This window comes from Bos indicus, chromosome 3 (assembly GCF_029378745.1).
Source record: "Bos indicus isolate NIAB-ARS_2022 breed Sahiwal x Tharparkar chromosome 3, NIAB-ARS_B.indTharparkar_mat_pri_1.0, whole genome shotgun sequence".
NCBI classification, from domain to species: Eukaryota; Metazoa; Chordata; class Mammalia; order Artiodactyla; family Bovidae; genus Bos; species Bos indicus.
This window is the reverse complement of record NC_091762.1, coordinates 50749565-50761755: the sequence shown is the minus strand read 5'-3', so window position 1 is coordinate 50761755 and position 12191 is coordinate 50749565. Positions and strand designations below refer to the sequence as shown.

The 12191-nt window shown below is 34.1% G+C and overlaps 1 protein-coding gene across 4 annotated transcripts in view; it reads left to right on the top strand.

The window, feature by feature from the left end:
- The window catches only part of MTF2 (metal response element binding transcription factor 2), a 72643-nt gene that overhangs the window by 55562 nt on the left and 4890 nt on the right, over positions 1-12191 (top strand). For all 4 annotated transcript variants that reach the window (XR_011565793.1, XM_070786093.1, XM_070786094.1 and 1 more), the window contains 3 exons: positions 11-134; positions 7065-7132; positions 8610-8780. Coding sequence is in view for 3 of the 4 variants with exons in the window: in XM_070786093.1 (XP_070642194.1) it covers positions 11-134; positions 7065-7132; positions 8610-8780 (363 nt within the window). In the remaining variant the exon portion in view is untranslated. The remainder of the gene's footprint in view (positions 1-10; positions 135-7064; positions 7133-8609; positions 8781-12191) is intronic.

Sequence of the window (12191 nt, the reverse complement as noted above, 5' to 3'; positions counted from 1 at the left end):
TGGATTCCAGGGTAGATATAGCACACCTATGCCTTTACAACCTAAGTGTTATTCACAAGAAGAAATACTTTGATTCTGAACTTGAGCTTATGACATACATTAATGAAAACTGGGATAGATTGCACCCTGGAGAGGTAGGTGGTCTCAGAGCTAATATCATTAGCTACTTAATGTCTTTTTTACTTTGTTTTTGTTGAAAGCAGCTAAGGCACATGTGCAAGCCATACATCTAAAGTAGCGTTGTATTTTTAGATAGGGAGAAATAACTTTGGTGAGGCTATCAGGATCAGCCCTCATTCTCCTGTTTGTTGCCTGTTAACATGAGAAAAAATATAGGAGGAAATAAATTACTTAATTCTTCCGTTTTCTGAAGTGAGAATTGCTGTAGCTGAAGATAGAAGGGAGGGAGAAATCCTTATTACTGGGTATCCTATGGTTCCTCCTTCTTTTCTTCTAAGTTTACTATAAACTTAGAGAGGTAATCAACATTCTTCTTTTCTCTCTTTTTGGTACTGCCTTTTTTATCTTTGACTTTCAGAAATAGTGGGACCTGGTAGTAATGTTAGAAAAATAAGAGAATGAAGTTACCTGAATTGAGGATTATCCCTCTCATTCTCACATCTCATTTTTCTTTTCATTTGCAAAGTGTAACCACTCATGCTGTTTGTGAAGAGTTTTGTTTCTTTTTATAAAAAGCAATATAAAAGTTAATGCATGTTCATTGAAGATTAAGAAGAAAGTAGAGTAACTTTAATATTTACCTTTTTAAAGATTTATTTAGAATTATTAAAATATAGATATTAAATGTTAAAATACAGATACTAAATTTTTTGTTCTATAATATGTGGAATAGATGTGTGAATTTTAGTCATGTGTTACTTTTTGAGGCAAAAACTAAACTGATATGAAATTTAGGAAGAATTTCTACATCTGTAGCTTTTAGACAGGCAGTTTATAAGGTTCACATCAAATAAAGTATCAAGTTTCTGTTGTTGTTCTGGGGGTTTTATGAGGCATCAGGGAGTGCACAGTATACATTAATTAAAAGTAGTAGGTCAGTTGTATAAAATAAACACCTGTGAAATACTTAGATTTTAAAATCAATGATACTAAAATCAATTGAGCAAAGATTTTTGAGTGTTAGAAATTAGATTATAATATTCTCATTAAGTTTTCTGTTAAAAGCTTCTTTTGGATGACTGGAGAAAAAGTGAGTGAGTTGTAAATATGATAAATTTTAATAAACTGATTAGTAATGGGAGAAGAAAATATAAGGCACTGTTATGTATATTGTTCTTTATAGTCATCTGAATATTTAATGTCCTTATACATTAATTTGAAATACTTTTCTTCCTAGCAGTGATTCTTTTAGCACTTGATATGCAGATATATCTATATTTCTGTTAATACACTTATGTTTTACGTGATTAAAGTCTGCATTGCTTACTTCATGTAGATAGTGGGCATGCATATAAAAACTCAAGTTGTTTATTTCAAATGCTGTCATTTTTTATTATAATAAAAATATAACAAATTTATTGAAGAAGCTGAAAATAGAAAATAATAAAAACTACAGGCTGTTTTTAAAGAAATGAGTTCAATTTATGAATTCTAGCTGTCTCAGTTTCAGCTGAACTTCTGCTGTATATCAGAAAACATTTATTTCAGCAATAGGTACATGTTTTATTTTCTGAACCCTATGAGATAATGTCTTACATGTAAGAAATTTCAATTTCTTATTCTTTGCCCCAAATGGGAAAATATATCTTTATTTAAAAATTAAGAAAAACATGATTACAATCAAATATAACTTCATAACAAATGTTTTACTTTTCTAAGGAGTGTTCCCATTTTGAGGAGCCATCAGATTTATTATTAAAGAAGTGACTAGTCATTTCTCATTGCTCTTTTTCCACATTAAAAAAAAAGAAAACATTCAGATTTAATAGGTTAGTCATCCCATTCTCTAGTTATTTATAGGTGGAAGTTCAGCTTTTAATTTTCTGTATTAATACTTTATATCTTAATATTGTAATTAGTTTTTAGAGTGAAGTTTTAATGATAAAGAGACCATAAAATTTGTAAGTAGTATTTGTTCATTGATATTCATTTAGTTTACTTTTAAATGTTTGTGATAATAGAAGCAAAGATAATATAGACAATGTATTATTCCTAATTATTAAAGTAGTAAATCTTTGGCTAACTGAAATTGAATTGCAAATTGAGTTTTGTTACTAAAAATTAGATTAATAAAATTTTGTTTATATTTGTATTAAAAATCTTTTTATAAAGTAACATTAATTATAGTTATCTGAAATGATGTAATAGACTTGGCCCTTCGTATCTGGTTGATTCTCCATGGTTGGAACCGAGGGATACTGAGGGCAAACTGTACTTTCAAAACATGTGAATTACTGCATCTAAGTATATTACAGATACACCTCAGAGATACTGTGGTTTCAATTTCAGGCCACTGCAACAAAACCAATACGCTATAAAGCAAATCACAGATTTTTGGTTTCCTAGTGCATATAAAAGTCATGCTTGTATCACACTGTAGTCTTTGTGTGCAATAGCATTATGTCTAAGAAAAGCAGTGTACATACCTTAATTTAAAAACTGGGACTTCCCTGGTGGTCCAGTGGTTAAGACTTCACCCTCTAATACAGGGTTGTGGATTTGATCCCTGGCTGGGGAGCTGAGATCCCATATGCCTCCTGGCCAAAAACCCAAAATATAAAGCAGGAGCAGTATTGTAACAAATTCAGTAAAGATATAAAGACTTTAAAAATGTCCACATCAGAAACATTTTTTAAAAGTAATGCTGTTGCAGGATGGTGCTGACAGTCTTGCATGAGGCAGTGTTACTACAAACCTTCATTTTGTAAAAATCGTAGGATCTGTGATGTATAGTAAAGTGAGATACAATGAAAGGAGGTATGCTTATATTGGTTATTTAAGTACCTTAGAATACTGAAGTCATTTTGAACATCAGTTCTTATTATATATGCTGTAGACTATATGAAAAGATGTTTACGCTAGAATTTTAGAGAGTCCATTTTAGAGAATACAGTTGATTGTGGAAGTACACGGAGTTGGGGTACTGACCCTCTCTGCCATCAAAAATCACATACACCTTAGAGTTGGCCTGCCCTGTCTGCAGTTCTGCACCTGTAGATTCAACTGTCTGCAGTGTAGTATTGTAGTATGTATTTAGTTGGGGGAAAAATCCATACATAAGTTGACCCATGCAGTTCAAACCCAGTTGTTCAGAGGTCAACTGTATATCCTTTCATACTGAAAGGTAAGGTTTAACATATATTATATATTTTCTTTTTTCTTGATTATTTTCAGGATTGCTATGTCAAGAGAAGCTGAAACTTTTAGAACATGTTAGAATACAGTGATAATTTCCTTATGTGATCTTGGTAAACATCTTTGAGAGTTGGTACCTTCGTAATTATCATATAGACTAAATCTAGTATTTGAGATCGAAACTACTGTGTTTTGATTTTTTTTTTTTTGAGATAGTAAAAATATTTAGTATAATTTGACACCCCAAATAAAAGTTGCTTAAAATTTTTACATAGAATGAAGTGTTTAGAATGAGGTTATATCAGATTGCTTTTGGAAGTTATAATGATATTAATACTTTTTGAAATCTGCCTATTATCATTTGTCTTTACTTCCTAATATGATTTGAAATTTCAGTTTCATAAGGACAGCCCACTTTTCTGTTATCTGTGGTCTTAAGTTTTAAATACTTAAAAGGTTGATAGAGCAGTGGGTTGAGTGCTACTTGATAGAGGGAGAAAAGCATAGATAAAATGAAATACTATGGCAGAAACAATGTTTTGGCTAGAGAAAAATATAGTAGAGGTGGTATAATACTTTTAAGGGAAAATTATAAGAAGTCTGGTTAAAAGCAGTACTTGGGGTCTTGAGTTGTATATTAGCGTACAGAGTATATGTTGGTAAACAAATTACTTAAGCTGTTTGGCATACTGAAGCCTAGGTGGTGTGGAATTCACTGAGGCGTGTTTTATTGAAGGGAAGAGTTTTAACTATACGTAATAGCATGTATTGCTGTACAGAAATACATAACCCTGAAAGTGAAATCACAGTGTGAGATTAGTGTCAGTACAGGGAGGAACAAAAATGTTTCTTCTATTGAAGATCTATATTATAAACCTCATGGTCAGATGGAAGAACAGAATATGATGCTCTTCTAATACAGATTATTTGATTACCAGTGTAATATTTGCACACTCTGTTTTCAAAATACAGTGAGGGAACCTTTGAGTGCATTATGCAAGTTGAAATAAACAGTCCTATGCAAAATAATCCTGGAGTACTGAAAGAACTTACAGGTAAAATTTGAATTCTCTAGGCAAGAATATTGGAGTGGGTAGCCATTCCCTTTTCCAGGGGATCTTCCTGACCCACGGATTGAACCTGTGTCTCCTGCATTGCAGGTAGATTCTGACCCACCAGGGAGGCCCAGGAAATCATAGAGAACGGGTACCAAAAGAAAAAAAGACAGTTTGTTGTGATTTTCAAAAAGTTAAAAGGAGTAGACTTGAGAAATTCTAAACTTTTGTTGTTGAATGTCAGCAAAATTGTAGAGCAGATTTTTCTTGTGAAGAATTAAAAAGCAATCAGAAAAAATACCACTAGTTTAATAGAGTAAATTATGTTAAATTTACTGAACTGTAAATTTAAATTAAATTTAAATTTATGTTAAATTTAAATGAACTGAACTGAACTGAATGTGAAATAATCAAGTGATGGTGCTGCTAAAAACCTTAACATAATCTTAATACTTAGCCCTCTTCAGTTCAGTCATTCAGTCGTGTCCGACTCTTTGCGACCCCATGAATCGCAGCACGCCAGTCCTCCCTGTCCATCACCACCTCCCGGAGTTCATTCAGACTTATGTCCATCGAGTCAGTGATGCCATCCAGCCATCTCATCCTCTGTCATCCCCTTCTCCTCCTGCCCCCAATCTCTCCCAGCATCAGAGTCTTTTCCAATGAGTTAACTCTTCGCATGAAGTGGCCAAAGTACTGGACTTCCAGCTTTAGCATCATTCCTTCCAAAGAAATCCCAGGGCTGATCTTCAGAATGGACTGGTTGGATCTCCTTGCAGTCCAAGGGACTCTCAGGACTCTTCTCCAACACCACAGTTCAAATGCATCAATTCTTCTTCGCTCAGCCTTCTTCACAAGTCCAACTCTCACATCCATACGTGACCCCTGGAAAAACCATAGCCTTGACTAGACGGACCTTTGTTGGCAAAGTAATGTCTCTGCTTTTGAATATGCTATCTAGGTTGGTCATAACTTTCCTTCCAAGGAGTAAGCGTCTTTTAATTTCATGGCTGCAGTCACCATCTGCAGTGATTTTGGAGCCCAAAAAAATAAAGTCTGACACTGTTTCCCCATCTGTTTCCCATGAAGTGATGGGACCAGATGCCATGATCTTTGTTTTCTGAATGTTGAGCTTTAAGCCAGCTTTTTCACTCTCCACTTTTACTTTCATCAAGAGGCTTTTGAGTTCCTTTTCACTTTCTGCCTTAAGGGTGGTGTCATCTGCATATCTGAGGTTATTGATATTTCTTCTGGCAGTCTTGATTCCAGCTTGTGCTTCTTCCAGTCCTGTCAAATACTTGAAGAACTGCCTTGTATAAAAGAGAATCCAGGAAGGAATATTTTGTTCACCCATGGAATGGGCTCCTTCATTAGGTTTCATTTGTGGTACTAGTTAAACCAGGGTTGCATTACTTTTGAGTACTATTAAAGGGATTACAGTATTAATGAAAACTTGAATTAGGTGGATATCTCAGGTCTCTTTTGGATTATAAAGTCCGAGTCCATTATTTCTCCTTTAATAGAAAATTTCTGTCATTGGACACTTTAGAAATTACAATAGGAAGATGTGGTATGGTTAAGGAGAATGAGCACCAAACTTTGCTTTTCCTCTTAAAGTACCCAATATAGGCTCACAATGGGCTCTCAGTGAATGTTGAAGGAATATACTTAATTGTCACTTGGGTTCAAATTCTACCTCTCTAGCTAACCAGCAGTGTGAATTTGGGCAATTTAGGTTTATAGCTGTTGACTAATTGCTAAAATAAAAGTAGATGACTGTGAAAGTCTCTTCTACCTACTGTGTTCTATTTGACAGATTTTTTTTTACTTGAAGGTCTGAACTTTGGGAGTTTCAGCTGCTAAATAAAATTACTGGCAGTCATTTTGAAAGTCAATGGTGATATTTTGGAAAATTTTTTGTTGTTCATTTGTTTGAATTTTTATAGCTTTAATTGGAGATGGTCTTTTATAATTTAATTTTTTTTCTGTTGGGCCCTAGTCTTTAAACTTTGAAGAAAAGGCATAAATAACTCTGAAAGAAACTTTTTTGAAAGAAAATAGAATATTTTTCAGAATTGAATGTTTATATTTTAAAATGGTGTAAGATGATAAAAACGTACTGAGTCACTTTGGATTTTAGGCTTAACCAAAGTCTGTAATTGGTATGAAAATAAAATCCCCAAATTTGTTATTTTTTCAAAGTTATAGAGGTTGTTGGTTTGTGTTAGAAGTATTGGGAAATAAAATGACATGTTTATCATTACTTTTTATATTCTTTCCTGTTTATATCTATTAGAAGCTTTATAGTTGATATTAAAGTAATTCTAATGTATTATTATTTTCCCAGGTTATAGAATCAAAGTAAATTCAATGATAAATAATAAAATCCCATTTTTATTGTATTTTACAGTTTATGGTTCTTTCAAGCATACCATTTTATCTATACAAGTATTGATAGTAGTAAAGAAACTAGTAAAAGATTTATACTCTCTTTTTTATATGTGAGAAAACAAGATTTGAGAGGCTAAATGGCCTTAAGTCACAAAGCTGGTCAGTGAGCACCTGAAATAAGAAGTTTGATCTTCTGACAACTAGTCAGTCAACTTTTCTTTTGTATCACATTGCCTCTCTCACCTGTATATTACTAATCAATGAAATTACAGTGCACTAAATTGTTTTTTTGATACTTCACAGCTGGCAGACACACCAAAATCTGAAAGATATGAGCATGTTCTGGAGGCATTAAATGATTACAAGACCATGTAAGTTATTTCATGTATCCCTATGAGGGAGATATTTGGTAAATATAAGGAATAATAGCATTAAGAATTGTGGGATTGATGTAGAGTTAATACATACCATTTTAATGTCCTCTCTCAGAGTAAACCAGTGATTCTCAAAGGTTGAAGAGGGGAGGAGCAGTTCCCTGGAAATGGTGGATGGAAGGCATATCAATATTTCAGGGGAATTTGGTCAGTTTAGTTGAAAAAGCATAATCAGTAATGACTTGTTCTTATAATTTAATCTGCTGAAAGTAAAAGAGAATCATATTAGCTGGTAGGAATATGCAGAAGATAGGGGGATATATTAAAGAGAAGATAGGTTTTTAAATGATTGAGGTCTTCTATGATTTTAAGTTTAGTTAGTGCTGTCTTTAGGAATAGTAGTAGTATTAGTGATCTAAGTTTTTGATAATTAAGTGACATTGATATATTCTTATATAAATCTTTCCCTTTTTTTTTTAAAGGAGCATTTCTACATCTCTTAAAAATATTTTAAAAAGGCAATAGAAATAAAATGTATATGCTGGTTTCAACCAGCTATTGAATTATAACATTATTGTTTGTAACATGTTGCTTTTTTTGAACTTAGCAACATTTCCTCATTAAAAAATGTTATAAGTGGTTAGATCTTTAGGACAACTTAAAAAAGCCATAAAGTTACCTGAGCAGTTACTGTGCTGGTAAAAATACTTTATAGGACAATGAATTCTGTAATCCCAATTTAGTGTGCTAGAAATACCTTTGTTCCTGCTATGGTAGAAATGGGAGCTCTGGTTTCTCACACTTACATAAAAGTTGAATGGCAATCCAAGCACTTGGTAGTGGTTCTTAGGCCAGGCATCCTCTAGTAGAACTAAGAGGGTATTTTAGAGTAAGGACTCTAAGGACTTTGGGAAAGGATTAGAGAACATATATTTCAGAAACCCAAGCCCACAAGAAATGTCACCTCTGCTCCAGGTTATTTCCAATTCCAGATCTGACATGCTAGACACTCCTTTTATTTACTGGGCCTCTAGGATTGATGTACTTTTTCCAAATGCTCTTACCTATTTCTGGCCAGGGTTTCTCTCCTCACCGATTCACTCTGAAATAGAATTCTTTTTTCCCTAAACCTTTTTTGAGGTGTTTGTAACAGATAAGACTAAAAATGTGGAAAAGCACATTGAGACTAAAAAAGACACCACTCTGTACTCTTCTTTCTTTAAAAAGTTAGATGCTACATTTTAAAAAGAAAAGCAGACATGTGTTCTCCCTTCTAATACTATTCCTCTCTCCTACTCCCCTGTCATATCCTACTGTGGACTGGCTCTGGGGCAGATAAGAATCCAAGAAAGCAAAGGGAAAAAACAAAAGCAAGGGGTGGTATTGGATATACTTTCATGTGTTTTACGACTGAGGGTCTTCCATGTATATGTGTTCAGTTTTAAATTTTTAGTTAATTTTTTTTAAACTTTAGGTTTATGTCTGGGAAAGAAATAAAGAAGAAGAAGCATTTGTTTGGGTTGCGAATTCGTGTTCCTCCTGTGCCACCAAATGTGGCTTTCAAAGCAGAGAAAGAACCTGAAGGAACCTCTCATGAATTTAAAATTAAAGGCAGAAAGGCATCCAAACCTATATCTGAATCAAGGTAAAAGTTGATCTGTGGGTTAGTTTTTCTCTTTAGCTCATTTGTAACTAAAAAATTTTTTTTGTGTTACTTAGCCTCATTAGTATATTTGAAAGTACAAGTGGCAGTGACCCTGATTTGTTATCCTATTTAAAATTTCTTGCTTGAACAAGGTATAAAGAGTTAATGCTAGATGTTTATTTATTTACTATAGATCTAAGGCTTTCCAGGAATAGGCCCTATTGATTTTGTTCACAAACAGCATAAGTATCTATTTGTTTGTTCATTTCTCATTCGTTTGTTCATTCATTCTATTTATCAAGCACCTTACTAAGTGCTGGAGATATAATAAGTAAGACCTTCTTTCTGCCCTGGTGGGGTTTACATTATAATGGGGAAGAAAGGTGGTAAACAAAATAATTATAGATCATGTTAATACTGTTTAGGAAATAGCAAACAGATTTAGACTGTACTGGGATGGGTAGAGATATAGGGGTCTTCTTTAAGAAGGCGACTTAAGAAAGCCTGTTTATAATAATATTGAAGCTGAAACTTTAAAGAATGAGAATGACCTAACAATGTGAAGAATAAAGGGAAGAATACTTCAGGTAGCAGAAATAACAAGTGTGAAGCTATGAGGCATGTTCTAGGAACTTACAGAAGGCTACTGAGGTGTGAACAAGGGCTGGAGAGAGTAGTATTGGGTACTGGAAAGGTTGGGTGGGGCTTGGTCATGTGTTTTGTAGACCTCATAAAGAGTTTCGGTTGTTTTCTCAGAATAATGGGAAGCTATATAAAGATGTATGCACACTGAATTATCTTTTAAAATACTTCTTTGGATCTGTTTGGAAAACAAATTCTATAGAAGGAAGAGTAGAAACAAGAAAAAATGAAGACTTTGAGTTTTCTAGGTGACAGATAATGGTGGCTTGTGCAGTTGTAGGTGATAGCAGTCAAGTAGAGAGGAAATAGATTCAAGATCTCCACTGGAGGAATAATTTGTTGGCTTTGCTAATGAATTAAATTTTTAAAGGAAGGGTGAGATAAAGTTATACAATGCCCAGATATCTGGTTTGAGCAACTAGTGATTGGTCGTGTCTGTTACCAAGAACTGGAAGAATAGATTTTGATGACGTGAATAAAGCATTCTTCTGTTTCAGACTTACTGAGTTCAAGATTCTTATGAGGAATATCTAAGTGGTAATGATGTTAGATACAGGCAATTGGGTGTGTTCAGTCAGGAGCTCAGGACCCATGGTAATAAATTTTGAAGTTGATTTATAAAACCATGAGAATGGATGATATTACCTAGAGAGAGAAAAGAAGAGAATGTGGCCCAGAATAATGTCCTGGTATTATTTAGAGATTTGGAAGAAGTGAAATAAATGAAGGAGATGACTGGAAAACAATCATTGAAATAGGAGGAAACTAGGAAAGTTTGATGTCATGAAAACCAAGTGAAGGAGAGTGTTTGAGAAAGATATGGGTCTATTAAACAGTACTGAATGTTGCTGAGAGGCAGGTTAAGATGAGAGAAAAATGTTTATTGGATTAGATAACATTTTGTTATTAGTGATTTTGACAAAAACAATTTTTCTTAAGTGTTAAAGGTAAAAGTCAGGTGGAAGTGGGACAGTATGATCGAGTCTCGCACTGCTCAACTTACTGTCACAACTGGTCTTTTTCTACAATTAGGGACATGGGAAGATTCAAAATAATGATGATGACAATAATACAGGAAAAGGGAAAAAAAGGAAATACTTTTTAAGAATTTTGAAAGAATGAAGAAAGTGGGAAGGGTATGTGTGGTCAACTCTCAGAAGTAGTTTCAGTGTATTGTTAAGGGAGGGAAGTAGACAAATGGAATGGAAGCTGAATCAAGTGATGGTTTTTAAAAAATAGATGTAAGACAATTGTAACCTGTTTCTGTATGTCAGTGGAGGAGAATGGTACAGAAGAAAGAGGTAACTGAAGATATTATAAAGTCTTTGAGGAGACATAAGGGACAGGATGTGGGAATCTAAATGTGGGATTGGCCTTCTAAAGCAGGACTTAACATCCTTCTGTTGAAGTGGAGAGAAAAAGAATATGAGTACAAATGCTAATTCTGTGATGACTGAAGTTACTGCCTAGTAGCTTCTGTTTTCTCAATGAAATGATGAGGCAAAGATAGCTGAGAGAGAAATTTAAGGAGCCAATACATAAGGTATAAGTTAATCATGTTGGAGAATAAGAAAAAATAATTACAGAGAGTTGTCAGTGTAATAAAGTAGATAGTACTTTTTTTTTTTAATGAAGGAAAAGAATACTATTCCTATAACTTTCAGATTTTTATTATTAATCTTTTTCTAGCTTTGCTTATATTATAAATTAGAAAAAAGATTTCCACAATCTCTCTTGTCCCTATTTTGATTTCAATAGGACATTCTGTCTGTGGTAGTTATCAGATTCTCATTTGATGTGACCAGATAATGGTCCAACTTTCTCTAAAGGCATTCTCAGTTCATTCTGGGCCCTTTGTATGAATTGGACTAAAGGGTACTTGCTTTAGTCCAGGGGTCCTTTGTAAATGTTATGTTGATCATCCTGCCAAAAAAATAAATGTACACCCCACCCCATCTTATTCTTGGATAAGATTTTGGATTATAGTTCTAGTTACACTTTCTTCCTCTGCTTCTCTACTTTCTCTTTCCTCGTACTTCCACCTTTATTTCCCCAGCCAGTTTGGTGTGGAGGAATAGCCATTTCTTGTTTTCTCCATTCACCTCTTTCTAGCTTATTATATAAATCTGTTCCTTTACCTTGTTTTTTAATTCAGTTTTTCCTGGATAATGTTATTGTAGCACTTAATCCATTTTATTATTCTGCTTGTATATATGTTTATTGTCTTCTGTCTATACTGTGAACCCCTTAGTGTGTGTGAAAGTCACTTAGTCATGTCTGACTCTTTGTGACCCCGTGGACTGTAGCCCCCGTCAGGCTCCTCTGTCCATCAAATTCTCCGGGCCAGAATACTGGAGTGGTTAGCTGCTGCCTTCTGCAGGGGATCTTTCCAACTTAGGGATCAAACCCAGGTCTCCCACATTGCAGGCACATTCTTTACTATCTGAGCCACCAAGGAAGCCCAAGGATACTGGAGTGGGTAGCCTATCCCTTCTCCACAGGATCTTTCTGACCCAGGAACAGGGGTCTCCTGCATTGCAGGTGGAGTCTTTACCAGCTAACAGGGAAGATCTCAAACTCCTTAGTACAGGGAACATTTTTGTATTTGTATTGTTAGTATTCCCTTTATATGGAGATGTTTATTGATTAAATGAAATAGATGTTCTGTGTATTGGTATTTGTCATTCTTCCCTTCTGTTAATTAGATATGTTCTTGACCTATTTCTTTTTTTCCCTCCTTATGCTTGATTTTTTCCTTTATGTCTCCAA